At 44.8% G+C, this 22,970-nt stretch overlaps 1 protein-coding gene across 1 annotated transcript in view; it reads left to right on the forward strand.

The window, feature by feature from the left end:
- The window catches only part of Tg (thyroglobulin), a 180,146-nt gene that overhangs the window by 35,774 nt on the left and 121,402 nt on the right, over window positions 1-22,970 (forward strand). Inside the window, exons 22-27 of the mRNA XM_021183215.1 lie at window positions 2,282-2,452; window positions 7,567-7,683; window positions 9,569-9,684; window positions 12,088-12,196; window positions 17,550-17,741; window positions 22,002-22,169. Of these exons, the coding sequence (XP_021038874.1) occupies window positions 2,282-2,452; window positions 7,567-7,683; window positions 9,569-9,684; window positions 12,088-12,196; window positions 17,550-17,741; window positions 22,002-22,169 (873 nt within the window). The remainder of the gene's footprint in view (window positions 1-2,281; window positions 2,453-7,566; window positions 7,684-9,568; window positions 9,685-12,087; window positions 12,197-17,549; window positions 17,742-22,001; window positions 22,170-22,970) is intronic.

The following is a 22,970-nucleotide window of genomic DNA, read 5'->3' on the forward strand; positions in this document are numbered from 1 at the left end:
GAACCACTGGGTGATCAAAGGCCATTTTCTGTGAAGGCCAAGCTCCTGCCAGGCTCCAGGCCAGGCATGTTACCTGCAAAATCTCATTCACTGATCCCAATTCCTTTTTCAGGTAGATAGCAAGACCCAGTTTTTTTACAGATAAGATGAAGGCTCAGATAAGTGAGATGACTTAGCTAACTCAGCTGACCTTTGACCTTAGTTTTGCCTGATTTTGAAACTTCTGACTTTTGTAAATTAACCTTATCAGAGCCAGAAGTAGAAGATGTTCCCCAACCATACTCATAACCACTGTGTAACTCATGGTCAGTCTTTTCTGATCCTGTGCTGGCCAGGGCCCCACGGACTTGGACTTCCCATGTGTCGTGAGATTTCATCTGACTGGACTACTGAATAGCCACCTAAGTATTCTTGGGTTTGCCCTAGAAAGGATTCATGCTTTGTGATAAATCTTTTTATATGAGTCTGTAATTATGTCAACACAAAGAAAATTTTATTGTTTATAATGTGAATAGTTCCAAAATTTGTAAATAAGTGATCAAAGGAAAGAAAGTCACACTCTTTGATACGGGAGGTTTCCTGGGAAATGAGGGTCATGCCAATAGGATGGTAATTATTCCAGATTCAGAATCAGAGGGCTTTCCTTTGTAGGAGTTTACCATTCCCTAAAACAGAATCTCTTCAGCATGCAATGTCCTTGACACCAGAGTACTATTTCCCCTGAAACACTCCATCCATGGTAGAGGTGACCTAGCATGCTCTCCCTATGACAAAGCAGCACTTCCTTAAAAGGGCATTTGTGTCATAGCCTGCCACTCATTGTGGAGGGACCAAGATAGAAATGGAGGGAGCAACAGACCATAGTTGAAGCTTGTAGCAACCAGAGCCAACTTGTTTCCTCTCTCCCCTTGCTAGCATGGTGACTGAAATCAAGCAGCTTTTCTTCTGTGTCAGTCTGTCCTCTATGAAACAGGTCGATGGTGCCATACTCCTAGTATACCATCTGATGCAGGGTGGTATAGCAATAGAGTGACAAGCATTGATTTATCCTGGTTCTCATGATTCAAAATCAGTGTGTCAACATGGTAGAGGTGGGGATATGGGGTAGGAGGAATAGATCTATCAAGGTCAGTTCTCTCTAGCTGCTTATTTCATAGGCCTTTGAGTATTGCATGCACAGAGACTGAGACCCTCAGGTCCCCTTTTTGCTTAAAGACAAATTCATTCCATCATGTTCCACACTCCTGACCTCATCTTCCCATAATTGCATCCAAAGGTCCTACTGTCAAATTCTATCACATGGAAGACTGGGGCTTCAGCATATGACTCAGAATAGACACAATGTCAAGTCCATAGCAAGCACAGGAGAAATATTTAAAGTGTAATAGCACCCTCCTACACACACACACACACACACACACACACACACACACACACTACTTGAGGTACTGTGATGATATTTCTTTGTAGCTGTAGAGGCTGGGGCACCATCATCAAAATTCCTCATTATTCCTCCAGAATCAAAAGCAGTATTGGTGGACTGATCTGTAGACTATGGGTCAGGGGAAGAAAGGACTTCCAGGGTGAGGCAGTAACTTGAACACAGGGATAGAGAAGTGTTCATCTCTAGATCCACCTCATACTCACAGTCCTGGATGTTGAGAGGGGGTGTCCATTTGGATACTGGGCAATGCAATGAGATACAGGTCCTGCCTTCATAGAGCTTCCATCAAATAGGAGGCACTAAGCACCTATTCACAGGGAAATAGAAACACGGACCCAGCTTACTCTTGTGAAGGAGAGGTTTCAATTCCAGGAAAAACTGTAGCATTGGACAAGACCAAGTTGGGGGTCTGGAGATGTTATAGTCTGTTCAGGCAGCTATTTCAAACTATCATAAGCTGAGTGGATTTTACAGGCAACAGATTTCTGTTTCTCACTATTCTGGAGTCTGGAAGCTCAAGATCAAATTACCATCAACGGATAATACCACAGATGGTGACTTTCTAAGTGTCCTTATATCTTAGAAGGCCTCACTTCCTACTATGATCACTGATGACTCCAAAATATGGGCTTCTGAGTCATTATGAAAGGTGCTCTATGGGCAACATGGGGTCTCAGTGGTGTTCTTTGCTGAGGGTGGGTACACTACAAGCTTTCAGCCAGAATGTGTGGGCTACCCATGTAACTTAGACATCACCATAGGGATCCTGAGATTTGGAAGAGAAGGAGGGAGTCACAGAGTCCTGTAAGTCATTGCTGTGTCCATCTGTTGTTCTAGGTGTCACTGACTGTCAGAAGAATGAGCTTGGCCTACAGTGTGACCAGAATGGTCAGTACCAAGCCAGCCAGAAGAACGGGGACAGTGGGGAAGTTTTCTGCGTGGACAGCGAGGGGCAGAAACTACAGTGGTTACAGACAGAGGCTGGACTCTCAGAATCTCAGTGTCTGAGTATGTACTGGTTATTATATCCACTGTGATTGCTGGGGCCAGGGTCTTTGGGACCTACAGAAAGGGATTACATACAGATGCCATTACTCTCCTCCTTTATTTGAAAAGTTTTTAACCTACAAGGAAGTTGGAAAGACAGTGAAATGGAAAGATCTCCTCCACTTACACCTGTTAATATTTTGTGCTTTCTATTTTTGTTGAATCATTTTTCAGTAAGTTTCAGGAATCCTATGAACATTACCCCCTGAGTAATTTAGCAAGAAAAAGATGAATTTTCATGAAAGCTGACCTGGTGAGGCCTCTTCTCTTGTAGGAAGCTTGCCTCTGTGGGTCTGGGTAGCATTGCTCTCTCAGCTGGATGCTCGGGAGCTACTGGGTATCTCTCCTTACTCCATCATGTCCTTATGGAGTGACTTAGGATGGATTGCTCATCCTGTCTTATCATCAATGTCTCTAGTCTGTTTTCTCAGATAGTACGAGAATCAGCATCATCTTGTAATGTCAACAAATACTTACAAAGCAGTACTTTAGGTCCTCATGGAGGTGTGAATGAGAAGGTTCCAGGAATGCCATCAAGTTCTCCCACACATGGTGTGATAAGAGTCTGCAGAGCAGAGAAAGGTGTGCTGTCAGAATGGATTAGTTCCCAAAGTCCCCTTGCTGTTGGTGTAGTCTTGGATACTCACTCACTCTGAGCAATTTCCTCATTTTCAATATGAGGAACTAAGTGGGGTACCAAGTACAGTAGCTCACCATGTCCAGTGCATCTGACAGATACTTCAGTGAGCTGGGGCTCAGAGGCTGTTGCCACCAGCTCCTCCTCTCTTCCTGAAGAGGTTTGGAGGACAGGGAGCTGAATGGGCAAGGTCTCTTTGTGTTGGCCTCTCCTTTGGTCCTTAGGATTCAACTCTGTCTTTACCTATGTTCTCCCATTACTTGAGGCCCTGCTCCTTGCTTTCCTCTCCCAGTGGACCAGCTGGGGTTGGGGTAGTCCTGCTGGTCAGACTTACAAACTGTGCAAGAAGAGGGTTGGCATATGTGAGCTCACTATGTGCCAGGATTTTACATATTCACTACATTGTACTTGTGGTATACTAAGGGTAGAGATTATTTTCTCCAATATTTTAGCTGAAGACAGAGAAACATGGAATGTTAAAGTGCTTCTCTCTAACCTAAAGCTGAGATACAAGCTAACTAGATTTAATCTAAGATGTGCCTCACTCTCTAAACCCCGTGCTCCTAGTTGTTCTGATCTGTGCTTCTATTTAGATTCATGCATTTCCTCAGTACACATGTGTGCATGTGTGTGGGGGTGAAAGTGCATATACATACTCTCACTTATTTACTCTCTCTCTCTCTCTCTCTCTCTCTCTCTCTCTCTCTCTCTCTCNCTCTCTCTCTCTCTCTCTCTCTCTCTCTCTCTCTCTCTCTCTCCCTCCCTCCCTCTCTCTCTCATGCCTTTTCTGTTCTCTGGTGAAGATAGATAAGCAGAGACAATCTGAGTGAGAAGTGATTGCTTCCTAAGACTCAAAGCCATTATTCCTCTTCTCCAGCAAAATAATAACAAATTTCAAACATTTTTTGGGGGGGGGAAATGTGTACACCCTGTAAAATCCAACAGAACTCTTCTTTCTCTAATATTTTTCATTTAATGTGTGTACATGCATACATACCACTGCATCTGTGTATAGGTCAGAGAATCAAATCAGTTCGCATCCTTCCATCCAGTAAGCTCAGGAATTGAATGAGGTAATTGGGTAACACAGATAAACCATCTCACAGTCCAGAAACATTTTTTTCTCAGTTCCTTTTCTTGTGGGCAGTGCTAACACCACAGGAGTTAAATGGAACTTGCAGATTCCTTAAGAGACTAGGAAGTGGCTTCTTCCCAGGACCCTGCAGTGTCCACAGAGGTGGTGCCACACGCACTGCAGCCCTGCTGCTCATTGGCTACTCGGGGGTTATTGCCGAGCTGCTTTGAGACCTCTTTGTCCCTGCCATTGTTCAATGTGAAAATAACCACACAATTTGTGAGGCATTTGCAGCTTGTTCTACCCCAGGTTCAGAAGGAAAATGATGCTTTCATCAGCAGTATAAGAAGTGTTCAGGTGTCACAGCTCAGGTGATAGCTAGAGAGGATGTACCCAAGGCACTGACTTCTGTACAGTTTTCAGGGCATCTTCAGCTTTTTTGGCAAAGCTGTGAGATTATTTTCTGGGGGTGCAAGGTATTTCTGTGTTAACAAACAGTTATCCTTGGGCAGTATGTCCCTTCTTAGCTCAGAGAGCTTCCTTCTGGGAGGGAAAGTGCAGTCTCTCGTTGTATTTTTTTTTCTATCAGAAAACACACAGGCTTTAGAGTCCAGCCTCCCCATTTTCTCAGTGTCTCCTTGGGTGCTTTTATTCTCTATTCACCTCGCTTCCTCTGCTCAGGTCTGCATGCTACCTTCACACACACCAGGTCGGCCATGCCTTTCTCTCTCATCCTCCTGTTCAGTCCCGTGATTTCTCTCTGATGCTTCTACTATGGTTATTTTAGAATGAATTCTCCTCACACTGTCTCATAAGTCTTTGTGGCTATACATCCCTCAGGAAAAAGGGGAGCACAAAATGGCACCAAAACTCTGGGTTCCAGCCTCATAAATGTGTGTGTCCTTTTGACATCACTCTGACTTGATGCATTCCAGAGCAATATGTATGTGATGACAAAACAGATAAAGTCCTCTTAGCTGGACTTCTACAAAACTGTGCCCTACAGGTCTGCCAGGAAGGAGGGTCCCTATGGCTTGAGTTCCTGTGGCCAATTTCATAAGCCCTGTTACTTAGGAGTCCTCATAGAAGACAAACTTTTTATGCATAGGTCAGTTCTTCCATGACATTTATTGAATTCTTATAACCAAGACACTGGGGTTCTACGAGACTATAAGTGTGCTTGAGGTCATAGACCTAGTGAGAAAATGTAACATCAGGATGTGAGATGAGGTCTGGCTCCAGAGCTAGTATGCTTTGTCCCGTGGCCTAGTGTCTCTATGTCTTTAGTGCCTACAGATGCCAAACTTGAGGATTTAATTTTTCTGTGAAGACTTGGCCAGTCTTCTGCCTACATTGCCTTGGTTTATTCAGAGAACTCACCTGACCCTGATCAGGGGCCAGTTAGTCAAGTTTATCTTCTCTGAGCTTTAGATCCAGTCCTAATTCTGTCCTTGCTGACCCATGCTGTGCTTCTGTGAACCATACCACATATCTAAATAGATTTTACAATCTTGACACTGTCCTAATTCCCCAGGGCTAGACATCCAGCTATTCATCTACCCACCTCTGAATCTCTGTCACTGTGCCAGATTGCAAGGGTTTAGATATGATGGGTGCATTTCCCTTACCCTGGAGGGCAGTAGGCACATGCAGAGCCATGATTTGCTGTGCAGGAGCCATTGTCAGATACATGCTGTTTTAACATTAACCTCAGGCTTCCTCTACAACATTCTAAAACTCTGAATTGATACATAGAAAGTATACCAGCAGAACATCTGAATCCCCAAATTAATTTTTACTTGCCCCTCTGCTCTGCTGGCAGTGAACTTGCTCATAGCGACCCCAGCACTGTTAAGATCCCCATCATCAGGAATTCTTCGAATAAAGTCTCTAAACAGAGATAAATGTACCACACTTTTAGTAGACTTTACTAGAAATGGAAGGACGTGTAACGCTTAGTTTAATCTAGAACATGAACATGTAGTCCATATCAGCCCAACCTCGGTCACACTGGAAGGATTCTGCTGTGGTATTTGCTAGACTGGCACTTTTGGAGTATAAACTAAGTAAGAAGGAGTGGAAAATGTAAAGAGAGGCAGGATTATAAGGAGCAAGGCTGAGTGTGGGCTGAGCCCAGGGACCTGGCAACCTCAGCAACCCGAAGGGTCACTTTATAAACTCAGAAGATGTTTTATCTCTTCAGTTTTAAGAGTTTTCATGCAACTGTATATTACTCACTAGCAGACACCCCTTGTCTCCTGCTTTCCCTTTTCTCTTCCTTGACGCTTCCAGTTAATTCCTTTTGTTTGTCTTGAGGACAGTTCCACAGACTGCTTTCTCCAGCAAAGCGTGAGGACATTTAAGGCGGGTTGTTTCTATAGTATCACTTCAACAGTTTTATGTTTTACACATGAAAGCTGAGAGAAGACTACTCAGTGTATCCTCTATTTTTTCTGCTTCTGAATTTAAAACATGGATGTATTGACCTGTGCAGAGAGCTATGTAGATACAAGACACATTTATAATGGCTTGGGTCTATAAGATAACGAACACCTACATTCAGGTTTGTAATGATGACTGATTGTGCTTAAGGGCTATAAATAACTTTTGTGTTTTGGTAGAGACATGCAGTATATGCACACAGGTGCTTTTGTGGTTTGGAAGACAGTCTCTTTCCCTGACTGTCACCCTCATTTTTCTACCCTTTGTGAGGAATGTGTTCCAAGCTATAAAGCTGAGGAAATTCATGATTTTTTCCCTCCTCACTCAACTAGTTCCATGAGCAGGTGGCTCTGTGAATCTCACCAAATGGACCTCAAGTGTGTTGACGGTAGCTAGAGAAACAGATGATAACCTATCACTTAAATACAGCCTAAAAAATTCAGGAGCCATGTGACACATCTCGAAATTTGCAAATACTCACATGCACATGTTTGATTTGTCTTATGAAAATAGCTTGTCTCACTTCAGAAAGAATTCAGATTGTTTTAGGGGAATATATTTTTGATGTAATCATTATGCAGCATAATTAGCATTTAAAGATAGGGAAAGAGATGCTTAGATAGAAAAAAATTGCTAACTATGAGAAGATCTGAGAAGAAAGGTCCAATCTAATGTTAGATCTCCCCTTTACTTCCTGAGAACAGGATAGGAGATGCAGAGAGTTACACTGCTGAGTCTGGAGGTGAGGCAGGAGACTGGAGCTCCCACCAATGGCAATCGCTCCTTGAGAGATACTTATGTGACCAAGTGTGAGGATGGGTCCAGTGATAATAACAGAACTCTCTATCCTGACCTGATAATCACATGCAAATGTCCTAAACACACTTCAGGCTTTGATCTCACAGGTCTGCTTAATTCCAGTGATACGGAAATTTGACAAAGCTCCAGAATCGAAGGTTATCTTTGATGCTAATTCTCCTGTGATAGTCAAGTCCAGTGTCCCCAGTGCCGACTCCCCACTGGTGCAGTGCTTGGCAGGTAAGTGAGTTGAGGATATGCATACATGGAGAGACAGGACAAGCTCCACTCTTCAATATGATGAAAATTTTAATTAGTCAAGAGCATGATAAGCAACTTGATTTATGAAATATTTGTGCAATTCCTAACTTCTTTGCAGTTTATCTCATATCTACTAACTGCCAAGTGTTGGACTGAATGTTAGGAAATTGAAATCAAGCCACTTGTATATGTATTATCATGCATCTGGGTAATCTGTGTAACGAGAGGTGGGAGTAGCAAATTATGCTCATTGAGCCCTCCTCTCTACGGGGATCATCTAGGAATTCCATAACCACCCCATTGTGATCTCGAGGGACACACGAGAAGAAGGTGGTGGGAGTGTGAAATGTTTGACATGGAGTTAACAAGTGACAGGTCTTAAATTCAAACCCAGGCTAGCAGATGTCAAAGCCTGCAAGAATGATCATGTGCCTCTTTTAATGGCACACTGAATAAGGATCTGCTTTGGATAATGTCTCTGTCTAGGCTAAGCTTATGCTCTTGTTTATATTGCAAACATAACACAAGGCAGGAAGTAGGGACTTAACTAAATTATCTGTATAACAAATGGTATGTGTGGTATTTGGGTAGACGGTGCCAAGGGGAAAGTTGGGCAGACATGAGGAAACAGCCCCAGGACAGCTGACTCTTGTGTACCTATGAGGATGACTTCTTTGTGCCCAGGGTATTACACTTACACCATCACCCTCCCTAACACAGCCTGCTTTGGGAAGCAAGCAGCAGATAGAGATGGAAAGGAGGTGTAGAATTGCGGAGTGAGGCTAGCAGAAAGGACAAGGCCTTTTGCTGGGACCAGGAGATACTTTATTCAAGTAGGTGAAATTCAGTGCCTAAGGCAAGGGGACAACAACAGACAGAAGTTAGAGTGAGAATACCATGTCAGAAGTGTCTAGCAAGATAGAGTCTTATAGAGAAATAAGAGCAGTCTATCTCACTCATAGGCAGGCAGGATGTATAAATCAGTGGAGTTTGGATATCTTCAACCAGGAAACTTATTTCCCATGACTTTAGACACTGGAGTCCTGAAAACAAGGGGTTCATAGCACTGGTCTGTCCTCAGTGTCTCAATGGCCATCTGATTGCTTTGTCTTCACACAGAATCCCCCGTGTATTGTCCTGGTTTCCTCTCTCTATTAGGACATAGACTATAGCCTCATTTCACATTATTTAATTTCCTCTTTACAGACGCTAACTCTAAATAAATTATATTCATATTCTCATGTAGTGGTGGTTATGAGTGAACATAGGAATGGGAGGCATAAATATTCCCATAATAAGTATCAAGAGGCTGCTGTAGAAGGTCTCATTGCCATTTAGGAGGAGGGAACATGAAATGGCTGTGCCAGGGAGAAGTATGGGTACCACTGATTAGAGAAAAGAAAGCCACGTGCCACAGAGAACAGAAGAGAAGGGTGGAGAAGAAAAGGAAGAAGTGGGTTAAAGGGGCACTGAGACAGTGTGTTCTTGGAACATAGCAGCAGAGCTGGGACTAGGTCAGCACAAATTAACCTGATAGTTCTGAGAGTGATCCAGAATGGTTGTTGCTTTGACTGCCCTCGTCCCTGAGCCTGAAGTAGGGTCTTGCTTGCAGTGAAAATCAAGTTAATTTGGTAGAAGAGCAGGAGTCTCTTAGGACTAGGGACATGTTGGACTAATAGCAATCTTTTGTTTTTAGTTCTAATGAGACTAGTGTGTGTGTGTGTGTGTGTGTGTGTGTGTGTGTGTGTGTGTGTGTGTGAATGGCGGGAATATGTACATGATGAGGGTAAGGACAGGCTGTGGGTTTGCCCTACCCTCGGCATCACCTGAGAGCTCAGAGGTGGCTCTACTCTGATACTTGCAGATTGTGCAAATGACGAGGCCTGCAGCTTCCTTACAGTGTCCACAACAGAGTCAGAGGTTTCATGTGACTTTTATTCTTGGACAAGGGACAACTTTGCCTGCGTGACTTCTGATCAGGTAAGCCAAAACATCTTCCTGTTCCTGTGGAATCATTCTGGTGGCCTCTGTGCCTGCAGATTTTGAATTTGGGAATGGCAGTTGTGGTGGGCCAGAGCCACAAAGGGTCAGTGTAGCATCTGATAATCAGGATGGTGCCTTAGTGTGGAGTAGCCTCGTTGTCCTCTGTCATTACTTACCTCATAAGGCAGCTTGGTTCCTCATACTAAGGGGGTATTTTCCAGAGCCCAGAGAACCATCTGACTCCTAAGTTCTGAGCACCTGCATTGCTTTCATTGTAAAAGTCAAGTGTAGTAGGGGTTTGCAACCCCATAGGAAGAACAACAATATCAACAAACCAGAACCCCCAGAGCTCCCAGGGACTAATCCACCAACCAAAGAGTACACATGGGGGGCCCATGGCTGCAGCCACATAGCATATGTAGCAGGGGATGGTCTTATCTGGCACCAATGGGAGGAGAGGTCCTTGGTCCTGCGCAGGCTTGATGCCCCAGTGTAGGGGAATGCCAGGGTGGAGGAGGGAGTGGGTGGGTTGGTGGGAAAGCACCCTCATAGAATCAGGGAAAGGGGGGATGGGACAGAGGGGTTGTGGGGAAACCAGGAAGGGGGATAACATTTGAAATGTAAATAAATAAAATACCCCCCCCCTAAAAGAAAAGGAAATCTTTGTAGAACATTAAAAAGCCAAAACCAAAAACAAACAAAAAAAACCCACCACCATTCCATTAGAATAGAAGGCCATCCAGCCAAAATCAGTTTCTGGTTCCCAGGGGTCCCTAATGGCTGATCTTGAAAGTTTCTTTCTTCTGTGTCCATTTAAATTCGTCTGTGTCCTCTTAGAAAAATGTCTATGTATTGAAGCCTCTTTTAGGTTTGTGTGTGTTAACATAATACATCTTTTCTTCCTCAGGAGTTTTGCGTATCTGTACCATGTTAGTGTGGTAGCCAGTCCACACTAAGATGCATGCTAGTTTTCAGACATCACCTACACTGGGTACTGCACATGCCTGTTCTCTGAACACATGTGTCACAGTGTTCATGCCTTGCAAGATGTAATGGAGAGGACGTCCCCAGAGTTTTAGCAGCTTATTAGATGTAAATGAAATGCTGGCAGGACACAGATGCAAACAAATATCAGTGCCTACCACTCACTTCCTGCTCTTTAGCTCCCAGGTCCTTCAGATAACCCACATAGCAACACATCACGGGGAGATTGTGGGGATTGAAGAACCCCTTCAGAAAAAAATTACAGGACAATTTCTGCTATGAATATTACTATAATAGATATCACCTGTGTCAATGCTAGTCCCCTCCCCAATCTCTAACTAGGTCAGCAGGAAGTTTCACAGGAAGTCTTGCATGGAACTTTGTTAAGGTTCCTTCCAAGGCCCTGGGCTCTCAGTGCAGTAATGCAGGGGTGGGGCTTGGATGTTGGTTACTTATAATTGGTCCACCTTGTTCCAGTCTAGGACCCCATTCCCAACAGTTCTCATAGCCTCCCTGGCTCTTTGGCTCCAACTCCTTTGAGGTTCTGGAGCTGCAGTGCAGGAATTCAGTCTCCTAAGTTTAGTAATTCTCCCTGCATCTTATGGTTCCAGCCCAATCGGGATGCAACCAGAAGGGATATGAGAGGAACTTTCACTGCTCTGGGTTTGTATTTCAATCCTTTTCAGGCATTCACACCTCCTTCTTTTAATGGTTTTTGTGGCCCTTCATTCCATCCTCCATCTCTTGAGTAAAGAAAGCATGAAGAGTCAGTGCCTTCAAGTAGCCTGTATTTTAGTCTTTGCCCCCTGTAAAGCCCTCATGGGAAATGTCATGGCTGGCAACCCTGAGGAAGGGCAAATACTGTATGATAAGCAGGGATGAGTATGCTAGCTTTGTCCTACCTACTCACCCATGGAACTGCTGAGAGCAAATCAGAAGAGTGCCAAGGTGACCAAGAACGGCAAGGTGCTCTGCAGGTCGAGCTGAGCTTTCTAAGCTTCAAATCCGCCTGTGGGCAGAACACCTGCAAGGCCTCCCTGAGCTGACTCCCCCCTCCTCCCCTCTCTGGCCATTTCCTATTTCACTGGACAGAATTCTGGTCTTCAATTAGAGCCCCATCCACATTCAGTCTTATTGGGAAGCTCTCCTCAGTTCTTCTCCATAGAATTAATCACTGTCACCCCTGTAACAGACTCCAGTTGCACAACTATGTGCAGCTGCCATCACTGTTGATGGGGGTCTACTGCTCACATGCGTGCCCTTCTAATAGGCTAGGAAAGCTAGAATCAGATGTCCTCACTAATTTTCCTTGTATCTATCTACTCGATAACTGTGGTCAGAGTTTGGTAAGTATGTGTTGAATTGCCTTGAACTATTGGAAATATTGGATGATAATGGGGCCCTTTCCATTTCCAGGAACAAGATGCTCTGGGCAGCCTGAAGGCAACCAGCTTCGGAAGCCTTAGGTGCCAGGTGAAAGTGAGGAATAGTGGCAAGGATTCTCTGGCTGTGTATGTAAAGAAAGGTAGGTTGGCGATGCTGGAGCATCCCTTGATTTTGTTTAGAGTGGTTTCAGAATGATGTGTCTGTGAGGAAGAGACTGACCCCTCCCCTCACTGCATGCATGAGACCCTCTTCTCCCTGATCCCACCTGAAGCAGGCTCAACCCGCCTGTCCTCTGCAGACAGACAGTGGCCTCCCAGCAGCTACAAAAGGATTTCTGTAACATTCATCTGAGCCATCAGTTCTGGTTTTTATCCTGGTCTGCTGAGGCTGTGAGTCTCATACAGCAGGAACCAAGGAGTCAATGGTAACACAGACACAGTGCAGACAGGCACCCAGCCAGCTTGGCCTATGTGCATGTGACAGAATGCAGACATGCACCCAGCCAGCTTGGCTTATATGCATGCAACAGAGTGCAGACATGCACTCAGCCAGCTTGGCCTAGGTGCATGCGTACCAAGGCCTTCACCCTGCTTACATCTGGCATTCCAGCAGGTCCTGGCTTAGCTTCCTGCAGCCATGCCTCCCAGACCTTCTAGCTCCTTCATCTTCTCTGTTTTTGCTGAACGTCACTGCCAACCCCCCCTCCCATCTTGACTAAAGGGCTTTCTATTCCATCTCTATGCACATGGGACCCTCTCTGGTGGCACTATGCATATTTGTCACCTGGGAGATGGTACATTTTGAGGCTGTTGATGAGTTAGATAAGATATCAAGGTCTTTTTTTTTAATGTTTGCTAATTGACCTGGTATTTCTTTTGTTGTTTTGTTTTTCCTTTTATTGAAAGTAGATTTTCTTCTCATGTGATGTAACATATTTTATTATCCCTTAGACTCCTTTTTTTTTCTCTTTTTCCTTTTTTCCATTAATTTATTTATACTCACTTTACATTCCATTTGCAGCCCTCCTTCCTCCCAGTCCCCTCCTCACACAACCCCTCCCCTGTCACCCCTTCCCTTCATCTCTGAGAAGAGGGAGGTCCCTCCCAGGAAACCAACCCACCCAGACACCTCAGGTTACTGCAGGATTAGGTACATCTTCTCCCACTGAGGCCAGACAAGACAGCTCAGTTGGGAGTACAAGATCCATGGGCAGGCAACAGAGTCAGGGTAAGTCCCTGCTCCAGTTGTTGGAGGGCCCACATGAAGACAAGCTGCACATCTGCTGCATATGCACAAAGGGCCTAGGTCTAGCCCTTGTATGCTGCCTGTTTGTTTTCTAATGAGAGACAGAAAGGGAGTGGATCTGGATGGGAGAGGAGGGGGGATATAAAGTTCTTAATAACTCTCCAAGGTTTGAGACAACATGAGTTGTCTCATCTCAGTATTTAATGTCTGCTTTCTTTTGCCTTAAAAATACAGGCTCTTTGTAATACTCCACGTGTCTTTTTAAAAATTTTTTCTGTCTACCTATCATCAATCCACTTACCTATCATCTATCTATTTATCTATCTATTTATCTACCTACCTACCTATCATCCATCCACTTATCTATCACCTATTTATTTATCTATCTATTTATCTACTTTCTATCATCTATCTATGTGTATTCATGAGTTGGCACACATATACCAGAGCATGCATGTGGAAGTCAATGAACAACTTGAAGTAATTCCACTCCTTCTACAATGCAAGTTCTAGAGATCAAATTCAGGTTGTCAGCCTTGGCAGCAAGAGACTTTACATATTGAGCCATCTTGCCAGTCCTTTCATAGTGGTTCCGTTGGTTCCTGAAAAACTGGGCTGGGACCTCAGCATTCTCAAAATAATACAGGAATAATAGGGAGAGAATCTGGCTTCCTGGCAGTATGTGCACGTGAACAGCAAATGTCTTTATGTCATGTGGCCTATATCCCTGTGCCCTGCCTTGCCTGCCTCCTGCTTGCACATCACCTGCAGGGGCAGTGAGGTGACAACAATGTGAAGCTGTGTTCTGTGTCCTGTGGCTCCTTCCACTGTCCTGAGCTGTGGCTTTTTAGTGGTTCTGAGAGGCAGGATTTCTGACTTCTGTGTCTTATTTCTGCCTTGAAGACAGCCATGTGGCCAGAACTACCACAATGCTAGCTCTTTGAGTTCTGGAATCTTCCCAGATACTGTGGACTTTAATGTTCATACCAGTGAAGTAGTGGTCCTGTGTGAATCTTGGAGTCAGGAATGTGGTATTAGGTAGCTCCTGTTACCCCTCAAACCCCTTTTGGTAAGTACTGGGAAAGTGAGACTTTCTACAGCTATCTTCTTATGAAGTTTTCTGTTGGTCAAGGAACAGAAGACAGCTAATGAAGGCAAGACTTGGGATGTTAGGGTTGGAGTAAAGAGGAGTGAAATGGTGTTTTCTGAGGCCTGCATCTCTAGGCACATGCAGCCAAATTCTGAGATTCTGCAGCCTCGGCCTTGAGCTAGAAACAGTGTTAATGGGCAAGCCACAGACTCAGCTGACCCTGCCACATCCTTCAACCTCTGCAGGGACAAGTACAGAGCTTGTTCCCTCACATCCCCGTCCCAATGGGCCAGAGTGTATGTAGGGTACCAGTGTTAAGTTTCTCTGATCTATAGCCAAGGCTGCTATGACTTCCGCCTCAATGCCCAATTGTTTCTACCATCCACTTTTAAGCATAGCAAAGCTTAGGGATTGTTTTCTTAAAATAAAAGCCAAAACAAATAAAGTGACACCAGACAAAAATGTCCCTTAAAAACTATAATTTAGCCTTTTATCACACTTAAGAATACAATTGTATCAAAATGTTTGTTGTCTTGTGTCTCCTCCTGTCTCCTGGAAGTTTATATTTGGATTACAAGGGAAAGTGAGAACCTCCTTGCTGCCAAACTAAACCAAGGGCAGAAATTGGCTTGCGGCTTTATTTTGCTTTCTGGATGTTTAAAGCCAAGATGTGTTCCCACTGTAGTGGAAGGAAAAGGTGGCTGTACTCAGCCTTCTGTGTTCTTTTTCTATTGATGGTCAGACTTTTTCTCACCTCTGCTTTAACTTCAGTCCTTTCTCTCACATGGTAATAATACATTACAAATGGAAAGAACATAGTTTCTAAACATCCCTCACCCACTAAGGGCAGTCATGTCCAGTTTCACCCCTCACCCTAAGCGACTTTTGTGATAGGACCATGAAATTGGGAGGGGCAACATAGACCTCCAGCTTGCTATGATGTCTGGTACCACCTGCTCTCTTTGCCCAGCTGAGGTCTATGGTCCTAGAACCTGTGAGAGGAGCATGTGCTCCTTAGCATCATAAGAAAACAATGTTGGGAAGCTCCTCTGTGAGGATGGGTGATCTCAGCTCCCAGCTGAAAGATGAGATATGGAAAGGGGAAGCATTCTGTTACCCACTACATCCATGTGAAACTTCCTCTAAATATGATCACTGTGACCTTTGCCAGTGTTGAGAACATGACAGCCATGTAGGGCACACAGCCTTAGAATGTCCTTAACTCCTCACTAGGCATCACAGGACTATAAGGACTCTAGTGGCCTAGAGGCTAATGTTGTGAACAGAACAAATCACTGAGTGGCAAAAGAATGAGTTGGATGTTGAAAATGTTTTGCAGGGTGTGAAGTGCTCAGATTTAAAATGAAGAGGGGAGATGGAACAAAAGTAAAACCGAGCTGTTTTAGCAATTATAGGAGGAACCCTAGAAGAGATGGTATTACAAGTGATACTTGAAGGATGGGAAGGATCCTCCCACATGGCAATTTCAGGGTCCTCTGTGGCACTTGTGCTATGTGAAGGACACCCCAGTCAGCTTTGACTCTGGCCTTGGCATCAGGCAGCACTGTCCCATAGAACTACAGTCTGAGAACCTATGCAATGAAAATAAATGACAGTCAACAGTCACACAGTATTACTATGTACTCAAATGGCTGTGGCAGTCAAGCTCTACTCAATGCAATCATTGTTCAGATAGTGACATTTGGCTGATGACTGCTGATGCACATATTTAGGAGCTGCTGTGTAGATATTCTCTCACAGAGCTTAAATACAGAGGGAGGGGGAATGGGACCGTCTCTAAAGGCCCAAGCAGGAAGTGATTGAGATTTAGGGAAAGAGTGACAAATTTTATGACAACTTAGGACAGTTCCTCAAAGGGGAACTGGGCACTACTGCAGGGTTGGTGGCAGCTTTCCAAGCCCATCCGGGCAGGTGGGGCTGAAGGCATCCCTGCTTGAAATGAAGAGATGCTGTCATTTTGTAGTGTTTTGAAGCACCAGTTGGGCATAAGCTAGTGCTGGGATCATTGTATAGCTGTTTTGCATGTAGTTTGTCTCTTTTCAACATTCATGAAGAGAATAGTTCTCAGGCATGAAAGTAGTTAAGGAGGCATAGGGCCAGAGGATCCAGGCACTTGTGTAGGAGGGAACCTTCAGGGTATGCCCTTGGGGTTTTCAGAATCTGAGGTTGTACCATGAGGCTTTGCAGTGTCTATAGGAATGAGAGTCCATGCAGGCCTGAATCACCACTGAACTAATGTAAGTCAGGGCAGGGAAGCCATGGGCTCTGAGTCTCCCCTACTACCTACCTACTGGAGACCAGGTCATATCACAGACCAAGGCTCTTTCCTCAGAATAACACAAACAAAAGAATAAGGCTACATGTGAGCATATTGTTTGTAGATTGATGCTCTAAGTGGAACCAGAATTAAGAACAGGTGAACCCCAAAGCAAGCCACTTTTAACCAGAGGGATAGCAAAGAAAATATTACCCTGCCAAACCTGCTGGTTTGAGTTCCTAAGAAATGGCTGCTGTAGACAGTGTAGAATATGGCATGGAAAGCAGGTGTCAGCAGGAGCTGAGTGATGAAGACAGGTCACATAGTGAAGGTTTATATGGCAATGATTTGAAAGGTGGATCCTCAACCAGGCTGAAAGTGAGAGATTGGACCACTCAGCTGTGTAGCTCCCTTGTCTACTCTAAGTTCTTTTCTGTTATCTGGTGTAACAAGATGGGGGAAATAGCATCCATTGTGACTTCTGAATGATGGCATCCTAGTTTCCTTGTCTGCTGCATGTTCAGACTTATCTATGCTACATACATGAAGCAATAAAGATGAAGTGCAATGCTGTGTGGTGCATGCCCATGAAGATGGGGCATTGTTGTCCCATAGGAATAATCAAAAGAACAGCACATGCAATTTTCTAGGTGTTCAGCTTAGATACCCAAAGGTATTATGGGTTTCAGATCTCTGGTAGTCACATCGTCTCCAGGCACAGTCAAGTTTAGAGGTTTCATGCCCAGAGGTAATCTTGTCTTGGCCCCCCTTACTACCCCAGCACTCATGGAGCAAAATCAGAAGACATGATTAAGATCAGGGAGCTCCTATCCCAGAGCGTTTTGAGGTCTTTTCAGCCTTTCTTCTTTCTTTCCTTAGGCTATGAATCTACTGCAGCTGGTCAGAAGAGCTTCGAACCAACGGGTTTTCAAAATGTGCTCTCTGGGTTATATAGCCCTGTGGTGTTCTCAGCCTCAGGAGCCAATCTGACAGATACACACATCTACTGTCTGCTTGCCTGTGACAATGACTCCTGCTGTGATGGCTTCATCATCACACAGGTTAAAGGAGGTATGGCCAACAGGACGGCTGGGCCTAACTAGGGATATGAGGCATTTGGAGACTCAGAAAGCACAGAGCCTGCCACTGAAATTTGCTAGCATAATATTACTATGCTCAAATTGAAGATAAACTTTACACAAAAAGGCAGGGGCAAATCCTGGTCTCTTTCCCATGTTAAGATTGTACCATATTTTATGTCATAAAACTAGCTTATTAGAGCTGTCTTCAATATTACAAACCAAAACCGGAGCTCTGAGAATTGAAATCATTTATCAGTGTTATGCAGCCTCTGATGGGACATGGTGGTATTTGACCCAAGGTGTTTTTTTTCCCAATATCTTACTGTTAGCTGAGAATCCTGGCAAGGTCACATTCAGTCAAATCACCTTAGTTGACTCCTCTGCTCCTGATAACTATAAAGATAACTGGCCTATTCTATCTCTGCCCCTCAGTCGTTCTCAGTGGCTGCTCAGCAGCATATAGCTCTGCATTTTATAGAAGCAGACCCAGGCACTTAGTAGGTTAGGTTAGGAGGGGATGTTGGGATTCAGTGGCTTTCTGGGAAGGCAGAGGCTGATCCAGGCTCTGTTGGGGTAAAGAAGCACTTAGATGAGATGAGAAACCCAGGGCAATGCAAGAGTGGGCGTTGCTTGGCTAGAGGCTGGGAGACTCCCATCTGTTGTGAGGATTACTAGCAGACTCTGGGTCTAAGCAAGCTTGTCAGCATGGTGAGTGGATTCCTGAAAAATAGTTCACACTTTTTTTTCCTGCCTACTGTCCTTCCCCACCCCCTGATGAAATTATTGAGAGAGAGAGAGAAGGATAATTGGTAATTACTATGTCCTAAAAGAACATTAAATACAACTTTGGAAACCTATAGTAAGTGTTTTGTCCTATTCAGAGAGAGAAATGAAGTTTTCTTGGGTCTCAGACAGAGTGTAGACTTTAATGTGGTGCCATGAAGAGAGACGGTAGTCCTGGGCAGAGGAGGAAGACTACAGGAAGTCAGTGCAAGATAAAGAGAAGGAACACTGAGTTAGCTGGATTCCCCAGGGTAAGGAGAACTAGCAGAGGGTGGCCTTAGCTTAGGAAGGAGCAGGAGGGAGAGGTTTCATCAGGTTTTTTTCAGCAGCATTAACCAGCATTTTCATCTTGAGAACACCTGGAAGCCATGAAAGTTTTGAGCATGACCTGAGCCTTCTTTTGTTTAAGAAAAAAAAGGGGGGGGGCTTAGACAGGATCTAATGTATCCTAGGCATACCCTCTAATTCAATAAGCTTGAACTTCATATCCTTCTTCCTCCACCTCCTTAGTTGTTGGATTACAGGTGTGGACCTCCAAACCTGGCTTTCTGTGGTGCTGGAATGGTATGGGCCAGGATCACAGTCACATTTGCATTTGAAGTCAGCACTCTGGCTGGAGTGTAGAAAGGAGCAGATGAGGCTGACTTGGGTATGGAGTGGTCAAGACGGTGAGAAGTTATGCAGGAGACCAGGTGACCTGGGCTAGTGTGGTGACAGTGGCATGAGGAAAAAGAGACAAATTCAAAAGGACTCTGGATGTGTGTAGTTAAGAAAGAAGGAGACATGTGGCTGGCTCACATGGTGGGAGTCTGCTCTATGGTAAGTCATGCATAGCAGAGACACCAGGTTATCTATTGCATGACACCAGAGGGAGAGTTGGGGATTCTTATCTGGGTACACTAAGTTTGAAACACTTTTGAGACATTTATAAAACATTTGGATGAAATGTTTGGATGAAACTTTGGATGAAAAGCTCCAGGGTCTGGAGGGACAGAGTGGATGAAAGACAGAAAGCACTGGATGGGAAGTAGCATCCGGAGTCATCAGAGAGGACAAGTGGAGAGAAGACAGCAACTAGCGGGGCAGCCTCAGTGCTTGGTCGCATCAGAAGTGGTAGGATAGGGCCAAGGAAGCAGCTCAGTTGGTAGAATGCTTGCTGTCTATGCCTATGGCTCTTGGATCCATCTCCAGCACCACAGAAAGCCAGGTTTGGAGGTGCACACCTATATAACTACAACTAAGGAGGTCAGGAAAAGAGAATAAAAAGTTCAAAGTCATCACATCAGAGGGCTGCCTAGCATACATTAGACCCTGTCTTAATTTGTTTTAAAATAAAAGAATGTTTGAGTGCAAGTGAGGATTCCGGGGGGAGGGGTGGTCATCGGTGGTGGGTTAGAGGGTGAGGAATAAGTGGGTCATAGCCCAGTGACTACCTGAAAGAAAGGTAGAACCACTAAGCAAGGAGAAAGAAACCCAGGGCAGCTTAAAGTAACCAAGTGAGGGAGGGTAGTATGTGCAGGGGGCTTGAGAGTCCCTCATGCTGCTGACAGATCAAGGGAACTAATGTTGGAAGATGCCCAGCTGAGCTCACTGCATCAGTAGTGGTAAAAAGGAAATGGGTTGGGTTTTGTTGTTGTTTTTATTGAAACACTATCTTTCTTATCCTGCTAGAATTTACTATGTACCCAAGGATGACTTTAAACTTGTAACCTTCCTCTTTCTGCCTCTTCAGTGCTATTATTATAGACATGTCCCATCATGCCAGGTTTATGTGGTATTAGGGGTTGAACCTGGGCGTTATGTATGCAAAGCAAGCACTGTACCAATGAAGCTACATCCTCAACCCCAGAATGAGACTGTTTAGTTAAACGATAGTTAGAACAACTTGATTCTTAATCATCCTTTTGGTTTCAGCCGTATGATTATACAGTGTGGGTTCCTGTTAGTATTTAGATGGGCAAATCATTAACTGTCCCTGGCTTGTGCATCAACACATGTCTTTCTCCATACCCAAGTTTAGAAAGTCTGTCTTCAGAGACAGGATGCCTCCTTGAACTAAACATATATTCTGCGGGCGCGACTGTTTCTCTAGATGCTGTGTTCCTCAGCAGACCATGTGATGCTTCCATGGAAACACTGACTTCATTTTCCCTGGGATCATATATGAAGGATCATTTTGTTCCATGGGGGCAGTGAGCCTTCCAAGCCCTTCTTTCCACAACACTGTGGTTGGCAGCCTGCTTGCTATTCCTTCCAAGTCTAACTCGTCATCAGTGAATTGCCCAGCACTTACCCACCCCTACCCTCACATGCAGTGCCAGAATTTGGGCCCTTGTGACATGGCTAGAAACATCTGGCTCTCCTTCCCGACTCATCTGGTACAGTGGGTAGTTTTAATTCAGGGGGCTTTGGCTGGACTTGCTGAGATCTGGGGACAAAATCCTGTTACACCCTTTACCACAGCATTTAAAACCTTTAGTTTCTTTAAAATTCCTCCTTTCCCTTACACCTCCTAGCCACCCCTCACAAAACCTGCAGCTGCCTCTAGCCTCCTCTGACTACCTTCCTCTAAATCCCAATGGATGGCTTATATTTTCAATGAGGAGTAGTTAGTGATAACTCCTGAGGGTCCAAGCCTGCATTATACTGGAGGCTACTGGAAAGAGGAACTCTAGGGAACTCCCATGCCCTAAGGTTTACATAAGTGTCACTGAAGCTAAAGGATGTGATTAGCAAGTGACTGGTCCCTATCATAGAAACATGTGGAGGAAAATGTGTGACTTCTTACCTGGGAGTCAGGGTCAAGGGCACCAAGTTCCAAATTAAATATGTTACAATTCCCCCCTCTCTCCCTACTTCCCTCCTTCTCTCCCTCCCCTCCTCCCTGGTTCTTCCTTCCCCCCTTACTCTCTTGATCACTTTTTCTCTCACATAAACCATGGTGCTCAGACTTCTTTTGAGCTCCCACATTTTTATTGTACCCAGACTGCTCTGCGGTTCTATAGCCAGCTCAATCTGCTCCTCAATGCAGCGGCTGCTGCCTCCACCCTTTCACTATTTCTCAGACACTAGAAAACCCACTTCTCCTTTTGTAGTGTCTCAGTCTCACAGTCTGTGATATGAGGATATCTAATGAGGCCTGGACTCTTGAACCAGGCTGTACTGCAGAGTCTTCTGTGTGCTCATTGTGGACATTAACTCCCCAATAGCATCTCAACCCTCATGTGACAACATGACAAAGTCCACAGCTGGTGCCAGCAACTGAACATGTCCACAATCCTCCCTGTGTAGTACATTAGTGCCACATAAGAGGACCGCTAAGGCTATCTTTGGAAAGTGGGTTGAAAGCAGGCTTCGGTGCTCCAGTGTTCCTGTCCCATCCTCAGGCAGCCCAGGCTCTCAGATCAAAGGATGGCTGTGCAGGGCCCTCATGGTTTCCCTCACACTGGCCTATTCCCTTTGGCAGGGCCCACCATCTGTGGACTGCTCAGTTCTCCTGACATTCTGCTTTGCCACATCAATGACTGGAGGGATACCTCTGCTACTCAGGCCAATGCTACATGTGCTGGGGTGACATATGACCAGGGGAGTCGCCAGATGGCCTTGAGTCTGGGAGGCCAAGAGTTCCTGCAGGGTAAGTAAGCCTCTACATTTCACAGTGCTTCTAAGTTCCTCTTCCCACCAGTGAGGGCTCTGTTAACTTCTTAGACACAGGTCTACATCCTGAGAGCTTGTACCCCTATTCAGCTTCAAAATTACCAGGTACAGATACATCCTCCTCACACTGACCTCACCCTCCAGGCTATGCAGGCTCCATTTATAGTATAGAAGGAAACGGCACCCATGAAGCTGCACAGGAAGCTAATGGCATGCATATATATATATATATATATATATATAATATGTCTATCATCAAAACATTAAGTTGATTTATTTGATTTAGCTTTCAAAGCTTCAGCTAGCTGGGTCCAAGGTCCCTTAGGACTCTAACATGTCCAGTTCTTGGTCCATTATTCTTGGGCTAACTGGGGCTGGTCCTGCTCCGGCTGGTTTCCTCCTCACTGGGAATGAGTGTACTCTTTTCCAGCAGGTGGCAGAGGCAGGACAGAATAAGGAAGAAGTGCAAGGCTTCTGAAAGTCTATAGACAACTCATCTCTGCCTCATTTTTGGTGCATAGATAAACCGCATGGGGAAACCAGAAGCCAAAAGACGGGAAATACTGTTCCATTAGTAGGAGGCATTACAAAGTGTCATGTAAAATGCCTGCAGAGAAGTAAGGGGGGGGGAGACTACTGCAAAAGACCCTGGCTGTCCCCCCTGGGGGGTTAATGCACCCCCTCTTCTAGCCACAGGGGACAGGGATAGGCCTGTTAGAGATGATGGTGATGTGCAGCAGGCAGAGAGAGCTGCAGAACCTGAGAGTGCCCCATCTCC

This window comes from Mus caroli, chromosome 15 (genome assembly GCF_900094665.2).
Source record: "Mus caroli chromosome 15, CAROLI_EIJ_v1.1, whole genome shotgun sequence".
In the NCBI taxonomy this organism is placed as follows: Eukaryota; Metazoa; Chordata; class Mammalia; order Rodentia; family Muridae; genus Mus; species Mus caroli.